The sequence below is a fragment of the Onychostoma macrolepis genome, chromosome 22 (genome assembly GCF_012432095.1).
Source record: "Onychostoma macrolepis isolate SWU-2019 chromosome 22, ASM1243209v1, whole genome shotgun sequence".
Taxonomy (NCBI): domain Eukaryota; kingdom Metazoa; phylum Chordata; class Actinopteri; order Cypriniformes; family Cyprinidae; genus Onychostoma; species Onychostoma macrolepis.
Window position 1 is genome coordinate 9,628,318 of NC_081176.1, and position 23,070 is coordinate 9,651,387.

Sequence of the window (23,070 nt, forward strand, 5' to 3'; positions counted from 1 at the left end):
TCACTAAGCTGAAAAAGAGGCTGATTTACTTTTAATTTCATCTTCACTGCTGTTTTTAAAACAATTAGTTATTCTTATGCTTAGGGTGTGTTTTACAAAATGCAGGTGTAAGATATTCTGTCATGTAGGTTTGCATCTGATCCATCTTAACTTTTGTTCACTTGAAATGCTTTATATCTTGTTAGTCAATAAAGTATTAAACTTATTGTCCACTTTTGTTGTCTGCTGATTTTTCTTGTGTCACAAATTAATAATTTCATAATTCTAGTTACATCTAAAAGCCATATTATGATTGCTTTTGGGGCTTAATTATATTTCTCGATAAAGCTTTAAAATAAACTATGCAATAAACTATATTCTCCCTCACACCTGACTGTCTGTCTATCAGTAACTGTTTTAACATTATTTTTGTTTGATACGTTGTGTTATAGATATTTTTGGTATAGAGGTTTTGCCGTTTTAAACAGAATTTAGCACGGTTTTTGATCATCTACCGTTGGTTTCGCCTCGCCGTGGTGACGTCATCACTGCGCTTCAGTGGAGTTTTCTGAGATGAACAGTGAGTTATTTTGGTAACACTTTATTTTGATGGTCCCTTTTGAACATTTTGTTGACACTAAGTAGGGGAGAGTGGGTGATTTGTGCCAGGGGAAGTAGTTCCACTCCTTGTTTCTGGAAAACCATTGAAGAAATTTTGAAAAGCCATTTTACTCATCCTCCTAAGAATAGAGACACATGGCATGAGAGGTAAGCACATTTTAGCTCAAAAACAGTTTTTTCCTTTCAAAGTAAAATTTCTGTGATCAAGGTTTTTGATTGTAGTGTCTGAACAATTATAGACAAGTTTGAAAACATTTCACACATGTTTTAGTGCTTTAGCAGGCTACACAATGAGTCTATACAGTTAGCATGATGTTAGCTCTTAACTGCTGGATCATGATAGTTTTTCAAACTTGTGGGTCTGGGGTGATTTGTGCCAAAGGGCCTGGGTTGTTGTGCCAGTGGCACAATTCACCCCACTTATGATTATTTTCAACATATTATTTGTAATTGTACATTGTACTCTTACATTTTAGCACTTAAACTATGTGACATTCTTAATTTTAGACCAAAACCCATCATGCCACGCACTTATATACGGAAGACACACTCAAAAATGATTCAGTCTAAATTGACATTTTATGTAATTCAATTGCATAACAATTCTCCATCCATTTAGATTACATAGTTTTAACATAGACAAATCAATAAACTTAATGTGATTCATAGCCATCAGTCATACATGAATGAAACAGGTACGATTTATGTAATAATTAACAGCAAAGTCCCCACACTGCCCAGTGTTCATGTGTTTCCACACTACAGAGTGTTGCAGAATTGAAGCAGTGTTGGAGTTAAGGAGATAATTATGTGATGATTGACCATTAATGATGAACAGCTGCTGTTATCAAGCAGAATCACCGAAGGAAAGAGAAACACAAGAGCTACAACTGACTTCAGCCACAGCCGATGAAGAAATCAACTGAAATAAAGAAGACATTAAATCTCTCAAGATCTGATTAAACAGCTTCACAAACAGCATCAGATTGACCAGATTGACTTTATTTCTGTCAGACTTCTAGAGAAGCTCTTAATGAGAATTAACAGAGGTTTAGATGCTTTATTGTTTTGTTTGAAATCACCATCAAAGAGACCAGTGTTTCCTTTTGTTGGGCTCTTGACCCTTGACATTTTGGTGTTAATATTATGCTGGTTGCTTTAATTGTGTGTTTATATAAAACACACTTAGCTTATCCAGCAAAGCCAAGTGAAAAAGAGTTGTGGGCAAATGATCCACCTACCTCATTTCAAGTCCAATATCTGATTATATGGATGTTGTATTGCTTTAGATTTTTTTTTGTAGTGTCAGATCTTGCAGTATTATAAGTATCAGAGAATTTGAATAATTTACAAATCACTTTGTGCCCAAACATGTTTCATCTGTTGCAACACAAAGACCACAGACATCAAGAACCAGCATATGATTCTCAACAATGGTGACAGTCAACAAAATATTCAGATAAAACTCTGAACATCACAACACAAGCTACTAAAATGTCACAACAAAAACAACGAACGCAAAATAAAATAGTAAGAATAAAAGAAAATATTCAGAAAATTCAGCTGCATTGTTTATTCTTGCTGCAATGCATGCTGGGATAAATGGGAGAGTCTTGTACTATGGTGTTACCCAGCATGCATTGCAACATGAAGCATTTTGTTGACTGTCACCATTGTTGAGAATCATATGCTGATTCTTGATGTCTGTGGTCTTTGTGTTGCAACAGATGAAACATGTTTGGGCACAAAGTGATTTGTAAATTATTCAAATTCTCTGATACTTATAATACTGCAAGATCTGACACTACAAAAAAAAAAAATCTAAAGCAATACAACATCCATATAATCAGATATTGGACTTGAAATGAGGTAGGTGGATCATTTGCCCACAACTCTTTTCACTTGGCTTTGCTGGATAAGCTAAGTGTGTTTATATAAACACACAATTAAAGCAACCAGCATAATATTAACACCAAAATGTCAAGGGTCAAGAGCCCAACAAAAGGAAACACTGGTCTCTTTGATGGTGATTTCAAACAAAACAATAAAGCATCTAAACCCCTGTTAATTCTCAATAAGAGCTTCTCTAGAAGTCTGACAGAAATAAAGTCAATCTGGTCAATCTGATGCTGTTTGTGAAGCTGTTTAATCAGATCTTGAGAGATTTAATGTCTCCTTTTATTGCAGTTGATTCCTTCATCGGCTGTGGCTGAAGTCAGTTGTAGCTCTTGGCCGTTTCTCAAATGGAAGGCTGCATCCTCCGGAGGTCGCATTTGCAGGCTGCATACGTCATCAAGCCTGGTTTATTTCAGTTAACTGAGCATTACATTCGTGAGTCAAAAGCATATTACAACAATTTACACTTAACTAAGAATAATGGTCAAATTTATAAATGTTAATATTCTAAAATAAGATCTTCTTTATGACGTATGCAGCCTACAAATGCGACCTCAGGAGGATGCAGCCTTCCGCTTGAGAAACGGCCCTTGTGTTTCTCTTTCCTTCGGTGATTCTGCTTGATAACAGGAGCTGTCCATCATTAATGATCAATCATCACATAATTATCTCCTTAACTCCAGCACTGCTTCAGTTCTACTTGAACACTCTGTAGTGTGGAAACACATGAACACTGAGTAGTGTGGGGACTTTGCTGTTAATTATTACATAAATCTTACCTGTTTCATTCACGTATAACTGATGGATATGAATCACATTAAGTTTATTGATAAACTATGTAATCTAAATGGATGGAAAATTGTTATGCAAATGAATTACATAAAAAGTAAATTAAGACCGAATCATTTATTTGAGTGCAGATAGGGCTTCAACTCCTTTGTGGAGTTGAACAGAGCAGTGAAAGAGGTGCAACAGTACATACAGTGGTGTGAAAATTGTTGGCCCCTTCCTGATTTTTATTTTTGCATGTTTGTCACACTTTAACGTTTCAGATCATCAAACAAATTTAAATATTAATCAAAGATAACACAAGTAAACACAACATGCAGTTTTTAAATGAAGTTTTTTTTATTATGAAGGGAAAACAAAATCCAAACCCACATGGCCCTGTGTGAAACAGTGCTTAGCCCCTAAACCTAACTGGTTGTGCCACCCTTTGCAGCAACAACTGCAATCAAGCGTTTGCGATAACTTGCAATGAGTCTTTCACATCGCTGTGGAGGAATTTTGGCCCACTCATCTTTGCAGAATTGTAGTAATTCAGCCACATTGGAGGGTTTTCGAGCATGAACCGCCTTTTTAAGGTCATGCCACATCATCTCAATAGATTCAGGTCAGGACTTTGACTAGGCCACTCCAAATTCTTCATTTTGTTTTTCTTCAGCTATTTAGAGGTGGACTTTCTGGTGTGTTTTGGATCATTGTCCTGCTGCAGAACCCAAGATCGCTTGGGGTCACGAACAGATGGCGGATATTGTTCTTCAGGATTTTTGGTAGACAGCAGAATTCATGGTTCCATTTATCACAGCAAGTCCTCCAGGTCCTGAAGCAGCAAAACAGCCCCAGACCATCACACCACCATATTTTACTGTTGGTATGATGTTCTTTTTCTAAAATGCTGTGTTACTTTTACGCCAGATGTAATGGGACACACACCTTCCAAAAAGTTCAGCTTTTGTCTCGTCAGTCTACAGAGTATTTTCCCCAAAGTCTTGGGGATCATCAAGATGTTTTCTGGCAAAACTGAGACGAGCCTTTATGTTCTTTTTGCTCAGCAGCGACATGGTGGAGTCATGAACACTGACCTTAACTGAGGCAAGTGAGGCCTGCAGTTCTTTGGATGTTGTTCTGGGGTCTTTTGTGTCTTGGATGAGTTGTCGCTGCGCTCTTGGGGTAAACACTTTTTCACACAGGGCCATGTGGGTTTGGATTTTGTTTTCCCTTCATAAAAAAAAAAAAAACCCTTAATTTAAAAACTGCATGTTGTGTTTACTTGTGTTATATTTGATTAATATTTAAATTTGTTTGCTGATCTGAAACATTAAATTGTGACAAACATGCAAAAAATTACAAATTAGGAAGGGGACCAACAATTTTTCACACCACTGTATGTCAACAGGCATCTATTGCCAAAGCCTTTTTGCCTGAAATGATTCACAAATATCATATATTGTGTATTTAAGTTTTTGTGTTTTCCCAAAACTACAAAGTATGACTTATTCCAACAGTTTAATAGGGTGACAATATCTAAATAAACCTTAAATGAGTATTTTTGTATTTAATTAGTCTTCCTTTCATATAGCATAACAGTTCATAACATTAAAATGTTCTGTTTTACTTCAGAAATCACTGGCACAATTTACCCCAACGTATTCTCCCCAAAGGCACAACTTACGCCGCACCAGGGGCAAGTTGTGCCACAAGACCACTTTTTCCCCAAAAGCTATATTTCTGAAACAGTTTATTTCAGATCCAAAGTTATTGTTCTCAGGGATGCACCACATCCTGAAATATATGTACATTCTTAAGTTGAAGGCATTACTGTCATGGCCTCACTTTAAAGTCATTTTGAGTAAAAACTGGCACAACTCACCCCACTTGTTGCAACTACATGTCAACAAACTCTCATAAGAGTATTAGTAGACTGTCTGCTTCATATCTACTAACTCCTTATTGTGTTGGTCTCCCAACAGATATTCTACTGACTATAAATAACTTTGCAAGAACGTGTCAACTTAATCAAACCCTAACCCTATCAGTCAACTAATACACTACTAACACTCTAATGAGAGTTAGTAGAAATGTAGATGTAACATTACTTATAGTCAATAGAATGTGTTAAAGGGACCATCAAAATAAAGAGAAACCTTTATTTTTTAATAGAGCACTTTAATAGGCTTTCAGTAAATATTGTGACTCAAACAATCAGTTTCTATCAGCAAACACTCAGAATAAAGTGAGATGATCTGATCCTGAATGGCTTGTTTAATGAGTGTTTATAGTCTGAGGCTCATCAATATCATCAGCTGCTGAAAATCCTCTTTATTTCATGTCAATAGATCCTGTTTTCACCTCATTCATTATGCTGATGACTTCAGATCTGTTAATTGCCACATTAAGCTAATTTTATTGCTGTTAACAGACTTAAGCAAATGATACGATCAGTTATTGCGGCATTAGAAGATGTAACTATAATGTAATGGAATTATTTACTGTTAATTCTTTAATACATTTTAGGTAAACAAAGTATGAGAATAAAAGCTTGTTTGTGTGACAGGAGAACCTTCATCTAAAAATGTTACACCAACATTAATTGATATATAATTAATAACTAATTTTAAATGAATTAGCTGCCCAACATTTCCTTTCATTCCATCTCTTCCTTTTTAAAACTAAAGCATTTTTTAAAATGTCAACAACCAGGAAGTGACATCATTTGAATGCTTTCTAGAGTACAAAAATAGCGAACAAGATATAAAATAAATGTAAAAAAAAGAGCTCAGGTCATATTTAGTTTGACTTTCTGATGTTGAATGTTTATCAAACCTCCTTTCACTGACCATTTGATTAAAACAAGAAAATGAAAGACAACTGAATTTCAGGATTTGTTTTGTACCCTGAACATAGAAAGTCTCATCTATATTATTTATTGGTTTAGGTTTTCCCTACTACAAACACTAAATCTGATGAACTGCTCTATAACCTAATGGTTCTTCAGTCTCATTGATGAAGGATCAAGAATAAACACCAACCTGTTTGTTCTTCAGTGTGTTTCATTCTGCAGGGTTCTGGATCTCTCATGTTCTCTCTGTCCTTCAATAAACTCTGTCTCTGCAGATTTCACTTCTTCCTGATGCTCACATGCTTGTACTTGTGCTTGTAGGCTGAAAAAAAAAAAAGATCTATTATTATTTATCTTTTATCTCATTAATATACAGGCACATAAATATATATATATATATATATATATATATATATATATATATATATATATATATATATATATATATATATATATATATAAACACATACAATTAACATTAAAACAAGCAAATAACATTGAAACGGGTAAATAGCAATATTATTATTCATATCCAAAACACCCCTTCTTGCTATTTCCTGTTCAATCTAACACTTTATTACTCTCTCATTTTTCATTTGCATATAGCTTTCAAAGGTTTTGGTCTTTTGGTTGAACTTCATTAATTCAATGTTTATCTGGCCTCTTAGTTATCTTCATTTCCCCAATAACATCCATGAACTCTTAAATCCAAATTTTTCCCTTTTCTTTTTGTGAGAACAGATAAAGGTAGGTCTCTCCCGTCTCTCACACTTTTACTGTCTAATGGATTGAGATTCGAGTCTTCAATGTAAAGCATGTACAAAAACATGGTTCATCACCTTTTTTCAATATAAAGTCTTTCACCCCATCATATTACATCTCAGTATTTAAACAAACACTTAATTATTTAATAATATTTTAATATATTTTAATAAATTTTACTTCTCATTTTTCAATTTTCTGTTGTTTCATTACAATTGAACTGTCATTGCTTAATACAATATTTGTATATATTTCCTATAATTAAAATCACACATCTTTGTTTCTTTTATTTGATCCAATTTATACATTTTCCATATTCTAAATAATATTTCTTGTCTATTTTCTCTCCATCAGTTTTTCTTCTGTAGCAGACACCAGATCCTCTGTTTCAGGTGTTTTGGCGCTTCTAAACACATCATATAAGTTATTCCTCTTGGACCCATCATTGCATTTACACCTAATATAATTGCTCCAGTTATCCATTTAGTTAAAGTTACCACTTTCCATTCTCTCCATCTGCTATTGCTACACTTTTTAGTTATCAAAATGACTTCAACTATTATGTAAACCGCTACTCCTGCAAATACAACTTCCTCTGTAATAATTCCATATAACCACATTTCAGTTATGTATTTATAATACATATCTAGGCATGATGCAAGGCTAATAATTTCCCCAAACTTTGTTTTTCTAAATATCTAAACATTGTCAACAGCTTTTTGCTGCAGTAAATCAAAATGATCATAACATCACTCATAACCCTTTTACTATATACTGTTTTTATCATGTGTAGCAACACTGTTCCTATTGTTCCTTTTATTTTCATGTTTTCCCAAATCATAATAAACATCCAAAGGAATGAACTGGATTGAATCACCAGTAGATCATAAGGTCACTGAGGTCAGATCCGCTGATGTTGGTTGTGTATCATTGTATCGTTGCTTGCCGTTGTTTGTTCTTCAGCCTCACTAGTGTGTTCTTCTTTTTGCTGTTGACTTATAACATTGGCAAATAAATGTTATTTTTTTATTTTATTTTTTTATTTATTTGTTCTGGATTCTTCTGAAATGGAGCGTGTGGCACATCATGTGAGACTGATTTGTGTATCACTGTAGTTTGACTGAAAACTAATAAAAACTGAAAACTTTTATATATATATATATATATAGCACATATACTGTCCACATTTTGATTGATGGATGCATCAGTTTTAAGACAGGAATGGGTAGATTAGCTCAAAATATTACAGAATAAATTACATTGAGAGTAAATAAGACAGCTGTGGTATTTAAATTACATAAAAACTGTGTTATAAATGTTGAATAAGAGAACAGAAAGCCAGTAAATTATGAAGAAGACTCTAAATTCATTAGTCAGTCTAATATTTCCTTAAATGTAGGATTTAAAATACATAATAACGGAATTTTTGATTGTACAATGATACAAATTTTTATTTCATCTCTAAATAAGAAATAAAGTGCTGTTTTGTCTTTTTCAAAAATGTGGGATAAGTTCATGAGTAACAGTCTCAGTTTTTCTCTTTTAATAGACATTAGATTCAAAACTATTTAAGCCTTAAATGACAGATTGTGAAAAGCACAAATATCTACATCACAGCAACCTGTGAAACTGAACAGAGATGGTAAATTCAGAAAATAAGATAAATAACTGGGCATTTTCTATTTGTATGTAGAAACTGAAAGTTCATTATAACTGAGTTCTGAACTAATTCATTGAATCATACACTTCATATTTCTTAATTGTTCATCATAACCTACAGGCTAACTGAATGAAATCATTCAATCTGAATTCATAGACTATTGCTGTAATGAAATTTCTTCAAATGAGAATAGGACTGTGTGTAATTCTGTTATATAATAATTATTACCTTCCAGATTTATATGTTTGGCTTGGATTATTTGATATGATTTGTCTGTCATTATTCAACTCACCCTTCAGAGTTCACAGATGTAGAAGAGGAGGTGAATGGAGCAGATTGAGCATTATCTGCAGGAGAGGAGAATATGAAGTAACAGCAGGTGGCGCTAGTGCACTGTTTTAGTTTGTGATCTGCTGTTAGAAGGAAGAAGGAGAAAGCTGTGTGTTTGTGCTTCACATTCCTGTCCAGTTGGTGGCGCTGATGCACAGATCTGTTGTGAACTGGACTCTGATTTTCTCCGAGATGGAGTCGTATCAGGTGACAAACATCAATCGTGAAGATCGCACAGGTGTTTAACAGCGATCACAAACCGAAAGTGTTTTAAAGACTTCTGGATTCTGTTCCTACACAAGATCGTCTGAACTACTGCAAGTAAGTCTGAATACTTTCACGATTACAGTTATTTAGGAGAATGATGAACGGGTTTCAGAGCTATATGAAGCATGATTTGTTAAGTTATAACTTATACCTGTCGCCGAAGTAACAAACACCGAGAAGCAGAAAGATATTAAAACAAACCGTTTAAAGGCGACGCATATTATACATGTCTATAGAAATGTAGCATTATAAATAATTCCAAAAATGTTATTTTATTTCCCCTTTTTCCATTTTAAGACGCGAGGCTGAAAGTATTCGGTTGTCAAAGTAATCAAATCTGTTCTTCCGGATAGAGAGGAAATAAACCCCAAATTAATCTTCTTTTAAACTTCTTAATGCTCTGAAAGTTGCTGCAGTAATGTTCATGTAAATAAATACATGTGTTGTGAGTAATCTGAAGAGATTATGATCCAATTACATGGCAGTATATTTGTAGCGTATTTTATTTTTATATTGATTGTTTGATAACTCAATCATTCACCACTAGTTCTTCTTCTTCATCATTTATTCCTCTGAACTCTCATGATGTTGATCTCAGACAGAGACACATTGTCATGTCCAGGTCATGATGAGCATCTGATGGTCTTCAGAGACACAAAGATCTCAGTGTTGAGCTGTTCATCTGCAGTATGTCAGAGAAGAGAGGAAAGATGAGTCTCTCACAGGAACAGAGGTAAGACTGAGTCTGCTTTCACAGAAAACAACAAGCAGTGTTTTCTCTCACTATTGTCATCTCAAATGCTTTGCAGAACAAAGTAGAACTTCCTATAAAAGTTTTAGATTGGTTAAAACCGGTTTAAAAATGATTGTTATATTTAATGATTATTCTTATGATTAAATAAAAACTAATAATTATTGATATTGATTATTATAAATGCAGAGTACAGAAAACTGCAGTGTGACGTGTTATCATGCAGGAGGCCTACAACTAGAAGTGTTTAGAAAGGTCTAAGGAAAAAAATACTGGGTTAAACACAACCCAGCGCTGGGTAAAATATGGACGAACCCAGCGATTGGGTTGTTTAGACCCAGAAGGTTGGGTTAAACATTTAACCTATTGGTTGAAAACAACCCAGCATGTGTTCTGTCCAATATTTACCCAGCACTGGGTTGTATTTAACCCAGCATTTTTTAGAGAGTATATAATACTATAAACTAATTATTTTTACCTCAATCTGTGACATGAAACCATGTCAGATCCCAAAAGGAAGTTATTTCAAACACTCGAGTGATGTTATGAAATGAATTTGTAGAAAAAACGTCAGTAAATGTTCACTTCGTTGGACAACAGGTTTGTAAACCGGCTCAACCGGCACTTCAGCCTTTCATTAAAGATGAACTCTTGCTTGTAGAGCTTCAAGACATGGTACAGAAGTGAATAGTAATGAAAAAGTTCCCGCTTGACTGTAAATCACTGTCGCTTGTTTTAGATGATAGGTTTATATGGTCTTGAAGTATGATGTAGATGAGTTTGATTTTGATTATGTGGTTTTGATTAGTTGGTGTATATAATGGGAGGGCCGCATTAGAAGTGTTTGTGCTGAGAAAGTGAATGATGCTGATGCTGTAAATAATGAAAGGATGGGTGAGTGTTGAAGCTGGGCTCAGTGCACTATTGCTAGGGAAGATATAAATGAGGGAGAAGAGAGATGACTGAGGAGAATGTAGGTTAATGTGGCTCAATGGTAGAAATGAAGCTCATGTGTTACGTGAGGATGCTGCTGCTGTGACAGAAGAGAGCTTGAACTCTGGACTGTGATTGAAGGAGATTTATACTTTTCTGTTTTTTTCCATTTGAGGTATATATTGTAGTTTCTCTTATACAATTTGTGAAATTGTTTGTATTAAATAAAGGAAAAAAGCTCTCTCTCTGTTCTTTGTGTCATTAGTGTGAGATCAGGCTCACATGTGTCCAGCTCTGTGTCTGTGAAGAGTGACCGGTCAAAAGATCATCCACCGAGATTCAGTGAAGAAACACCATCAGCTGCTGAACGGTATTTTATGTGTTTTGTATTATATAGATAATTTCTCCACTGGGATATTTGTGATAGAAATTAACTAAATAAAACAATAAATCACAGATCATAATATCTGCTTTCCTTTTTATTGGTCTGTCTGGAGCTTCTTTCCAGTAAAACAATTACACAAGCAGCAACAAGGAGGCATACATTCACCATAGAGACATGAATATGTCCATCCATCTGTTTAATTAACATTTGCAGCATTAAAATATTTCAAAAGAGACTGAAGAACTCCTGTAATACAGTTTATTTATTTTTTTTCTATTATTTATGTCATTAGTTCTCTCCTTATAGGACAGAAAAACTTAAATTTGCTCTGAAATCGAACCTTTTCTTTAACAGCATTAACTTATAGCTGCAGCATTAACAGCTGATGTTGGCTCTTTATCTTTAATTTAAACAAAAATGGCAAGAGATTTCTCTAATGTTTTGCCTTAACTGCATTTAATTTTATTTGCCATTTTAACAGGCTGCACTATGAGACATTAGATTCAGACTTCCAGATTAACAGCAACCACAAGAATTTCACAGACAAACTCCTAGGAATCTTCCAGGTAGGAAAAATATTTTCATAAATGTCTGTATTTATAAGAAGCAAATTGGTTACTGGACAATGTTTCTTGTTTCTTTTACAAATATTTTTAATTACTGATTTTATAATTTGTACCAAAATGAACGTGGATTTGGTTGAGTTGTGTTATTTTATTTATTTATTTTTTTGCTTTGTAGGATCTTGAAAATAAAATGATCAACTTCCTAAAAAATGAGCTGGAAATGTTTAAAAAAATATTACAAAAAGAGAACACACAAAACTTTGTGAAGGATTTTAATGAGAACAGATGCAGTATCAAAGAAGCAGCTCTTGATCTCACGCTCTGCTTCCTGAGAGAGATGAAGCAAGATGAAGCTGCTGATACTCTAGAAGGTAAGAGACACTGTTCGCTGCTTCCAGCGCTGTTTCAATCTGTTTTCTGTTTCACGATCACTGTTATGACCCCGAGGAAGATCATTTGTTGTTCATATGCCTCTCATATTATGTTCATAACCTGCCCTGTCTCTTCCAATAACAGACTTACTTTAGACTTCCACATTCTGCTCTGTACAAACCCAGAGACTAACCAATCTGTGTATTTTATTCCTGTGTTTAGATGAGCTGATCTTCATTCATCAGCTAAAATGTAGCCTAAAGAAGAAGTATCAATGTGTGTTTGAAGGAATTGCAAAGCAAGGTGACTCCACACTTCTGAATAACATCTACACAGATCTCTATATCACTCAGGGTTGTAGTGAACAGGTCAATACTGAACATGAGGTAAGACAGATTGAAGTTGCTTCCAGACGTCATGAATCGCAGGAGAGGCAGGTTGAATGCAAAAATTTGTTTGAAGCACCTGAACAAGACAAGCAGATCAGAACTGTACTGACAAAAGGAGTTGCTGGCATCGGAAAATCAGTCTCTGTGCAGAAGTTTGTTCTGGATTGGGCCGAAGGAAAAGAAAATCAAGATATCAGCTTCATATTTCCTCTTCCATTCAGAGAGATGAACTTAAAGGAGCAAGAAAAACTAAGTTTGATGGACCTTATAACTCAGTTTTTCCCAGAGACAAAAGGACTGAAGTTTACAAGAAGAAATCAATTCAAAGTCCTGTTCATTCTTGATGGATTGGATGAATGTCGACTTCCTGTAAACTTTAAGGATAATGAGACGTGGTTTGATGTATCATCACCAGCCTCTCTGGATGTTCTCCTAACGAACCTCATCAAGGGAAATCTGCTTCCTTCTGCTCTCATCTGGATCACCACCAGACCAGCAGCTGCCAGTAAGATTCCTCCTGACTGTATCGACCGGCTGACAGAGATACGAGGATTCAATGATGCACAAAAGGAGGAGTACTTCAGAAAAAGAATCACGGATGAGAATCAGGCCAAAGAAATCATTGAACATGTTAAACAATCAAAGAGTCTCTTTATCATGTGCCACATCCCAGTCTTCTGCTGGATTTCAGCCACTGTTCTCCAGAACATTTTAGAGGCAAAAAGAAATAATGTTGTGAAAAATAATCAGGCTGATGATGCCTCCAAAACACTGCAGGAGTCAAATACTGAAGACACTCCTAAGACTCTGACACAAATGTACACACACTTTCTCAGATTTCAGATCCAGCAGAGCAGACGAAAGTATGATGGAGAATACACACCAGATGTTTCCTGGGATAAAGATGCCATCTATTCACTGGGGAAACTGGCATTTGATCAGCTGGAAAGAAACAATGTGATCTTCTATGACACAGATCTGAAAGCCTGTGGTATTGACGTCTATAAGGCATCAGTGTACTCAGGCATGTGTACCCAGATCTTTAAGGAGGAAACAGGGATCGTTGTTGGTACCATGTACTGCTTCGTTCACTTGAGCATTCAAGAGTTTATTGCAGCTCTTTATGCACATCTGTTTCTAGTCATAAAGCAGAGAAGTATATTTGTTCATGAGTCTACAGAACATGAAAACAAAAGTGAAACCATGATTGATTTGCTCAAGACTGCAGTGGACAAGGCACTAGAGAGTGATAATGGACACCTGGATCTTTTTCTTCGATTCCTCCTTGGTTTGTCACTCCAGTCCAATCAGAGACTCTTACAGGGTCTGTTCACAGAGCGAAATGGAAATGACCAGAGCAAAAAAGAAATAGTCCAGTACATCAAGCAGAAATGTGAAGCTGATCTGTCTACAGAGAGATCCATCAATCTGTTCTACTGTCTGAATGAACTGAACGACCAAACTCTGGTGAAAGAGATTCAGACCCACCTTAGCAAAGGAAGTCTCTCATCTGCTGATCTTTCACCTGCCCAGTGGTCTGCTTTGGCCTTTGTGTTGTTGACATCAGAGGAGGAGCTGGAGGAGTTTGAGCTTCAGAAATTCAAGAAATCAGACGAGTGTCTCATTAGATTATCAGCAGTCATCAAAACCTCCAAAAGAGCTCTGTAAGTTCATATTTTTTGCTTTCATCCTGAAAAATACATTTGTCTAGGGTTCCCATGCATCCTGGAAAACCTGGAAAATCAATTAGTGAAAACTTGTTCTGCAAAATTATTTTACAAATATTTTTGTGTTTTTCTTTAATTGTTTCAAGGAGAACAAAACGTTTCATTCTCAGCTAATGTTAGTAGCTGGTTAGTCCATCAAATTTTTGCAGTAAATGTCAACAGATAATCAGCTACCTAGTGATTCTGTTTTTATTTTAATGTATAATTCCAGCCTTTCTGCAGTATCAGTAGAACCAAATACCGGATCAGTGTGGTATTCGCTGATAGGCTGCTGCTTTCAAACATTCCTGTGCATATTTATTGTGAGCATTGTGTTTTTACAACATCTTTTACAGCATTGTGCATTGTAGACGATGTTGAGCACATGATCGCAATGGTAAAGGTGTTTAATCAGAATTCACTCAGTAATAGGGCTGTCGCGATTCGTTGATTTTTATTTGATTTTTAAAAATCTTCGACTTCATTTTGCTGGCGTCGACTAACCGGCAAAATACCGGAAGTGGCGCATTTCACGGATGAGAATCCATACTACTCAGTAATGCTTTTCTTTGAAACCATGGAAGTAGCACTTTCAAATGTATAATTCATTGTAATTAAAGCTATAGATGACATATAATTATTATTTGTATTTAGCAAATGCATTCTATCTAATTATTCTGTAATCGTATTTCTCTTGTAGGTTAAATGATTGTGGCTTAACAGACAAAAGCTGTTCAGCTCTGGCTACAGTTCTTGGATCAGATTCCAGTCTGAAAGAGCTGAACATGAACAATAATAATCTGCAGGATTCAGGAGTGAAGCTGCTCTGCACTGGACTGCAAAATATGAAGTGCCATTTGGAGATACTGAGGTAAGTTTTGTGATTTGATCTGTCATTGACTAAACTGACACATTGTGCTATACTGTTTACAGAATGTATTTGGTTATGTTCAAGGTAGGGATAACTTAACATACATTTGATGGTTCATTTGTATCTGATAATGCATATATGTTTGTATATAATTGGATATCAAAAGCTAACATAAGATGTTTTCAGGCTATTGTTATTTTTGTATTACATTTACTGATATAATATACTGTATGAGAGTTCAAGGTTTTCCTCTTGAAGTCTGGACAATTTGTATAGTTTGCTTAAAATAAGTATCCTCTAAAACAAACTACATGAATAATGAAAATGTTCTCTCATAATGAAAAAGAAAAAGTTAACTAGTAAAGTAAAGACCTGTTATATAGCACTTTATACAATGCAGAATGTTTCAAAGCTGCTTTACAGGTATAAACAAGAAAATAGTGAATCAGTGATGAAAACAGAATTCAATTCTGCTGCAAAGTAACTCTAAAAGACAATAGAAAATAGTCATTATTCAGTTAAAATCAGTTTAATGTTGATTCAGTTTGGTTCAGTAAATATGTAAAGTCCATCAATTTAAGAGTGAGTTTAATTCATTTATAAAGCAGCTGTGGAGAAAAACCGTGACAACATCAGCTCAGTTCAGTTCTCATCCAATAATTTCTATTTTAGTATTTCATATAGTATATAGTTACATGCTATATGTTGGATATTTCTGTCAGGGCCACTATCATCAAACATAATGACAATTTAATGTAACAACATAATTCAGGATGAAGTCTGACTCAATGAGGAATATCAGAAGGCCAAGTCCTGACTGCTGAATAATACTGAATGGACCTTATATAAGGAAGTAGTGATAGGCTTTGTATTCCTATAGGTAGACGTGAATCAGCTGATGCTTAAATTATTAACCTCAGAGACCTCAAGATAATAGAGCAGCACTTTTAAATGTATAACTCATTGCCATTAATGATATACACCTATTATTAATTTACATATTTTAAGTTTTATTCAAGCATGCTAGTTTGTTTTATCTAGGAAATTTGAATCAATTAAATATACTGTGTATATATTAAAATTTTGTTCATGTAAAAATAATTGGTATAAATTAAATTTTTGTATTTAACAAATATATTGCATGTATCTAACTCTGTGATTTGTTTTATTTCTCTTGTAGGCTAAATGATTGTGGCTTAACAGACAAAAGCTGTTCAGCTCTGGCTACAGTTCTTGGATCAGATACCAGTCTGAAAGAGCTGAACATGAGCAATAATAACCTGCAGGATTCAGGAGTGAAGCAGCTCTGCACTGGACTGAATAATATAAATTGCAAATTAGAGATAATGAGGTAAGTTTTGTGACAATCCCTTTTGTTTGGTTAGAATTCAGATCCATCTGTTAATGTCACAAATTCGGCTTATGAACTTCTGTTCACCTACCACCAGAGGTCACTCGCTCACCACATTGACTCTCACACCATACATCACACTGGACTGCATTTCCCATCATCCATTGCACTGATAACACATACACAGCTGATTACACTGATTGCACACACAGCTGACTGCACTGATCACACACCCTACATAAACCATGGACTTCCTCTTTGCCGAGTATTGATCTGCGTTTAGCTCTCTTCTAGCGCTAGCTGCTTTACCGTGCCATTCTGTGTTTCTGTTCAGTTCCAGTGTTGTTCTGCGTTTATCACTCCCCTAGTGTTAGCTGCTATACGGAACCTGTTTGTTGTTTTCTAGTTTGTGTTCCCTGTATTTACCCCTGTCTCACCCTTTGGACTTTATTCCCCTGCCTGGATTATTGGTGTGTACCTGGATTAACTCTTTTTGCCCTGCCCTGTTGGATACTGTTCGCTGATCGTCGACCCACGCTTGCCCTCATACTTGTGGGTGCCAGAGAGTAATCTAGCAGCTGTGTTTTGCACTAGCTGCAGACAAGAGAGTGAAGACTGAGAAACACTGTAATAAAGTGAATTACAATAGTCTAAACGAGTTGTTACAAAAGCATGGATCACCGTTTGGAAGTTACTCTGTGATAAGAAAGTTGACAGATGAAAACCCGGGTTAAAGTTTTGAGTTCTGAAACTTACAGGATGTTTTTATAGTACACCGACCTGTTACATGTCAAAAGATCAAGGGCAATGTAATTTCTCAGTTCATGACCCTTTTCAGTAACTGTAAGCTGAAGGATCTCAGGTGAGCTGATGTGTAAAATATTAAAGGTCTCTAGGCCTTTTGGATTCAGTTGTACACTAAATTACACAGTAAACTGACAAGGAACACAAATAATTCACTTAATGGATTAATATTGTAAAGGTAATTTCTAGAATAACACATTAATCAGTTGAATGTTACATTTTCATTTCTATTTTAGACTTTCAGACTGCAGTATCACTGAAGAAGGTTATAAAGCTCTGGCTTCAGCTCTGAGATCAAACCCTTCACACCTGATAGAGCTGGATCTCACAGGAAATGATCCTGGACAATCAGGAGTGAAGCAGCTCAGTGATTTACTACAGGATCCAAACTGTCAACTGAAGACACTGAGGTGAGACGTGATGAAATAATGCAAAATAAATATGCAGGCAATTTATTTATAAAGAATATTTCATTAAAACACTGTGAAAGGGATGAATTTACAAAATGTTTTAGAGTCAGATGTTGTTTTTCAAGTTTATTTATGAAATGAAGTTTACTTCATCTTCTCTTCTGCAGGTTTTTGGGTCCTGCTGCAGATGAAGCCTGTCAGTATGTGACTGGAATTGTGGGTAAAAACCCGTTACTCCTGAGAGAGCTGAATCTGAGTGAACATGAACTAGGAGACACACGAGTGAATCAGATCGCTGCTCTACTGCAGGATAAACACTGTCAACTCAACTCACTGATGTACGTTTTTTCATTGTTACAAGGACACTTTTAAATTCTTGCTGCTGGGTGTTTTTTATGTGTCTTGTATAAGAGATTGCTGACTGAAAAAAATCATATGTGACTCATCACCAGTATTTGTCAACTGTCAGCTAAAACTGGTAAATATTCAGACTAAAACTGAAGTGTTTTCTCTTTATGCAGTCTGAATAACTGCTGTATCACAGAAGGAGGTTGTCATGTTCTGGCTGCAGCTCTAAACTCAAACCCTTCAAATCTGACAGAGCTGGATCTGAGTGAGAATAAACTAGGAAACCCAGGAATGAAGATCATCTTGACTCTGTTTGAAAATGTACAGTGTAGACTGGAAAAGCTGAAGTAAGTGTTTTAAAAGTGTATAACATTAATTACCCAGACTCTAGTGACCCACCACAGCTTCATAAATTTGAAAATATTTTACACTTCTCATCAGGACTGCACAATTAATCAAAATAAAATTGAAATTGTGATATGGGTTAGTGCAGTTATCAAATCACAAAAGGCTGCTATTTAATTAAATATACAGTCTGCAGTGCCACGTGCTTACGAGTGAAGTGCATTTACATGTGAGCAGATCATGAGTTAGTATCAATAAATCCTGTCCTTCAACCAGTGCCCTCCAACATTTAGCATCCAGCACACTGGAAAAGAAGCGCCATGTCTTTAAAATTCACTTTGTTCATTTTTTAAGTGAACATTTGCCTGCACACTAGTGATTAGATTCACTGTTTTGAAGCTTGAACATCAGAATAGAGTACAGATGTCACATCCGGTGTGTAACGCCTGTGAGATCTGAGTCTGAGTCGCAGCGCTTGTTACTGGAGCTGCTGGAGACAAGGACTCAATTTGGCCTTTTTTTTTAAAGGATAACAGTGGAGTTCAGTTCGCAGATATTTGTGAGGAAACAGCCTCTCTATTAATCTTTAACATGTTTACCACTAAATAATCATTTTGGACTGAGCTATATTTGGAAATAAAAACAAAATAAATGCTGGTACATAAGTTATGGAGAATTGTTTTATTTTTATTTTGTTTATTTGTAACTCAAACTAAATTTGACTGACGTAAAACTGAAAGCATTCAATAATTCAGGATCAGATTTAATATGAAGTATATTTTAATCTAGATGGTTTTAATTAGATTTGGTTTTGGTAATCTTGATTTATTTCTGATATTTTTGTTTTGGCTAGTAGAAGTTCTGAATGGCTGTTAAAAATAATAATAATAATTGGCTGGTGAGCGAGTTATTTTGAGCTTATGTGAATTTGAAAGGTTCACTTAATTTTACATTAATGTAATTTCCAATATTTTTTTGCAGATGTTAATAAATGTTAACAGATTTGTACAAGAAAGTCTTTATAAACCTGCTGTGAACTAAACACAGAAATTTAAAGGTCACTGTTCAGTTTTCCACCAAAATAAAAGCCTGAGGGCTTAATATTCGAAAGTAAAGAGATTAAGACATAAATATCACAATAGTAAATTTATCATTCCATCCTTCAAAACTGAAATCCTTCTCCAAGCTGCTTGTTCTATGTAGTGTTGTAAGTATGGTTTAGGCTTAAGTATTGTACTGTAAAATACAAAATATTATTATATTTATCAAATAAATAATAATTTCACAGTATGATTATCATGAAAATCTCATATTGGTGGGTAAAAATAAAAGCTAAAGCTGCTATTAGCGTAATTGTATGTATATCTTAATTAGTTTTGTTCTGTCTTCTACAGGTTAAACTGGATCAGTATTACAGATGAAGGTTGTGCTGCTCTGGCATCAGCGTTTAATTCAAACCTCAGAGAGCTGGATCTGAGCAGGAATCAAATAAGAGACTCTGGAGTGACAGAAATCTCCAGTCTGCTGAGAAATTCACAGACACTACAGATACTCAGGTCTGAATCTGGTTAATCTAAACATGAATCAATGTAAAGCTCCAGCTGGTCTGTAAACTGGTGCTGTGTCTCAAGGAATGGGTCAGTAATGTCAAGTTGGTGAAGATACATTTATAAAATATTGACAAACAGATTGCTTTTTTGAGGTGATGGGAAATGTTAATATGTCTTTCTGTAGACTTTCAAACTGCAGTATCACTGAAGAAGGTTATAATAGTTGCAATCAAAATTATTCAACCCCTTTGACCTGCAAGACATTTTGCTGTATAGAACACAATTTTATGAAAACCATTCAACAAAGGCATCAGTAAAGTATTAGAGAGTTTTTTTTAAATACAATTTTAAGTGATTCTGAGAATGTAACATTGAATTCAAACTGGCTCTAAACATTAGTTCAAAATTATTCAACCCCCAAAAATCTTTGGTTTTCACATTGCCACTGCTTACTTTAAATTCAACCAGATATTTTCAATGAGAATTAAATCTGGAGACTGAACAGGACACTCAATAACATTCTGTGACTGATCCCTGAAACAAGCAGAAGTAGATTTGGATTGCTGTCCTGCAGGAAAGTCCATTGATCATCAGATACAGTCTTTGCACCAAAGGCATCACAATTCTTGTCAAAATGGCCTGATACTTCAGAGAACCCATGATGCCCTACATACGGCCATGATTTCCACTCACGCTACAGTAAAGCAACCCCATAACAGGACTGATCCACCAAAGTCCCAGTTTGGTCACATCACTCCATAAAACATTCTTCCAGAACTCCACAGATCTACCCAAATGAATTTTAGCAAGTTCAAGTCACCCTTTTGTTCTTCTTGGTCAAGAGTGGTATTCAGCAAGATGCCTCAACATGAAGGCCATTCTTGTCTAGTGTTTTTCTTACACACTGCATTGAAATGGTTTTCCTCCTTTCATTGGTTCATCTTGCAAGTCTTTGGCTGTACATTGCAGGCTTTTGTCAGTTGCTCTGATTAAACATTTTATGATATTATGCTTTTTCTTCAACACCCTCAAAGGTTTTCTGGTACAACACACTTAAAGCTAAGGAATAAGGCTGCGAGCTTTTAATGTCTTGGAAATCTTCATATAGTCTTAGACTTTCTAAAGTAATACAATTATTTATTCTATAGCTTTTGTGAGAGCTCTGTTGACTTTGCCATTTTTGCTACTGAACTTCAGCACACGCATGGGCTAACTGCATATGTGTGTGTAACAGCTTCTAAAGGCTTAATTGTGTTTTGAGAATTGTATTCCCCACCATATAAATAAGTGACTTAAAACAGCAATGTTCAATAGGGGTTGAATAATTATGACATACCTGTGTTATTAAAATACTAAAAAATGACATTATATATTGACATTATCACTTTTAGTATGGCAGTGAACTGTTATAGATGCAATTTTGTATTTTATCCTGGATCTTCAGACAAGCTTGTATTTGTAAAGTAATGCAGTCTCTGAGGGGTTGAGTAAATTTGATTGCAACTGTAGGTTATAATTGTGGAAAATAATGCAGAAATTGCATTTGTTGTAGTTTATGTTCACCAATATAGAGCTTTACCCTGCTATACCGTGAAAAGGGTCTGTTCAGGCCTAAGATTTTTATTTTATAGAACATGTACTTGTATGACAATCTGTGTTATAAGGAGGAATAACATCTTTCTTAATAGACTTTCAGACTGCAGTATCACTGAAGAAGGTTATAAAGCTCTGTCTTCAGCTCTGAGATCAAACCCTTCACACCTGATAGAGCTGGATCTCACAGGAAATGATCCTGGACAATCAGGAGTGAAGCAGCTCAGTGATTTACTGCAGGATCCAAACTGTCAACTGAAGACACTGAGGTGAGACGTGATGAAATAATGCAAAATAAATGATACGCAAGTGAATTAATTACCTTATGTATAAATATATTATATTTAGGGATGCACGATATTGGATTTTTGCCAAAATCCAATATGCAGATAATTTAACTCATTTTGGCCAATAGCCGATGCCGATATATAATTATTTTTAATTTTGGTTAGTTTTAACAAGAACTTATTTGTTAGAATTAAACAACAATGAAGTTATTTTATAATGACAGTACATTGAAGATTTGAAAATAGCTATAAATAAACTATATATTAATCACTGCATTTTTTTTATCAGAATGATGCTGTTAACCTTAACATTTTATTTTATGATTTAAATGATCTAAGCAAAAGAGTTATAAAATTCAGAATTTTTAGAGCTCATAATTTGTTTAAAAAATATAACACATTAATGAATGAATAATTAAATATAAAATTATGTAATTTAACTGTTATGTTTGTGTTTTTGTCATGTACGCTATAACTTCTGACCTTTTAAATCAAAACAAAATCATGATTATGACATCAATTACTGCTTTATTTAATCATAAACACAGTCTAAATATTATTTGTGTATTTTCCTTTCATTTTATTAGAAGTAGGCCGACAGCGCCCCCTACAGAATTAATACTCCTCACCGAGCGTGCGTTAGGACACTGATTCCAGGTATCCTGAGAGGATGGGCAATATAATTTATTTTATTACATTTCCTGAATCCAAACAAAACGGAGCAAAATATCCCTAATCATTCAACCCCAATCCAAATGAAGACAAAAACGTTTATTTTCTGGTTGTCATACAGTCATTAAGTTACAATGTTCATCTGCTCGAGCAGAACGTTAATGTTATCTTGTGCTTCAAGGTATCTCTGACTAAAACTAGCTAACGTTAAAGTTAGTGAGTCCATGCTAATGTACAAACCTAAATAGTGGACTGTTCTCGTGTCTTGTACAGTGTAGGTCAAAAACACATAAACGAAGGTCTACATTTCACTGTTTCTTCATATTAAACTGGTTAAATGTACATTAATTTAATCGTACGCTGCGATACATGAACAGTGTTGATCCTGCATGTTGTCATCCGTGATCGTAATATGAGACTTCTCCCGCTTGCATTGTGATCTGTAAACCCTCGCTCGAGTTACCCACCGTATTTATTTTAACATATTTTATAAATCCTCCATGGAATATTTAATTCCCATTTGGTGGCCTTCTGTGTCCAAAATTGTGCAAAAACATCGTGGGACAAGGTTTTCACTGCAGCTGTCATTGTAAGACAGTG

The 23,070-nt window shown here is 35.0% G+C and overlaps 1 protein-coding gene across 11 annotated transcripts in view; it reads left to right on the forward strand.

Moving 5' to 3' along the window:
* The first annotated feature begins 9,067 nt into the window (after window positions 1–9,067).
* LOC131530151 (NACHT, LRR and PYD domains-containing protein 12-like) overlaps window positions 9,068–23,070 on the forward strand; it is a 67,461-nt gene continuing 53,458 nt past the window's right edge. For 4 of the 11 annotated variants that reach the window (XR_009268329.1, XR_009268328.1, XR_009268327.1 and 1 more), the window contains exons 1-13: window positions 9,068–9,191; window positions 9,736–9,870; window positions 11,087–11,191; window positions 11,688–11,772; window positions 11,948–12,143; window positions 12,367–14,197; window positions 14,940–15,110; window positions 16,291–16,461; window positions 17,502–17,675; window positions 17,843–18,013; window positions 18,197–18,370; window positions 19,763–19,924; window positions 21,607–21,780. Coding sequence is in view for 8 of the 11 variants with exons in the window: in XM_058760274.1 (XP_058616257.1) it covers window positions 9,827–9,870; window positions 11,087–11,191; window positions 11,688–11,772; window positions 11,948–12,143; window positions 12,367–14,197; window positions 14,940–15,110; window positions 16,291–16,461; window positions 17,502–17,675; window positions 17,843–18,013; window positions 18,197–18,370; window positions 19,763–19,924; window positions 21,607–21,780 (3,458 nt within the window). In the remaining 3 variants the exon portion in view is untranslated. The remainder of the gene's footprint in view (window positions 9,192–9,735; window positions 9,871–11,086; window positions 11,192–11,687; window positions 11,773–11,947; window positions 12,144–12,366; window positions 14,198–14,939; window positions 15,111–16,290; window positions 16,462–17,501; window positions 17,676–17,842; window positions 18,014–18,196; window positions 18,371–19,762; window positions 19,925–21,606; window positions 21,781–23,070) is intronic. The other 7 variants (XM_058760275.1, XM_058760273.1, XM_058760277.1 and 4 more) reach the window with 5 other exon arrangements.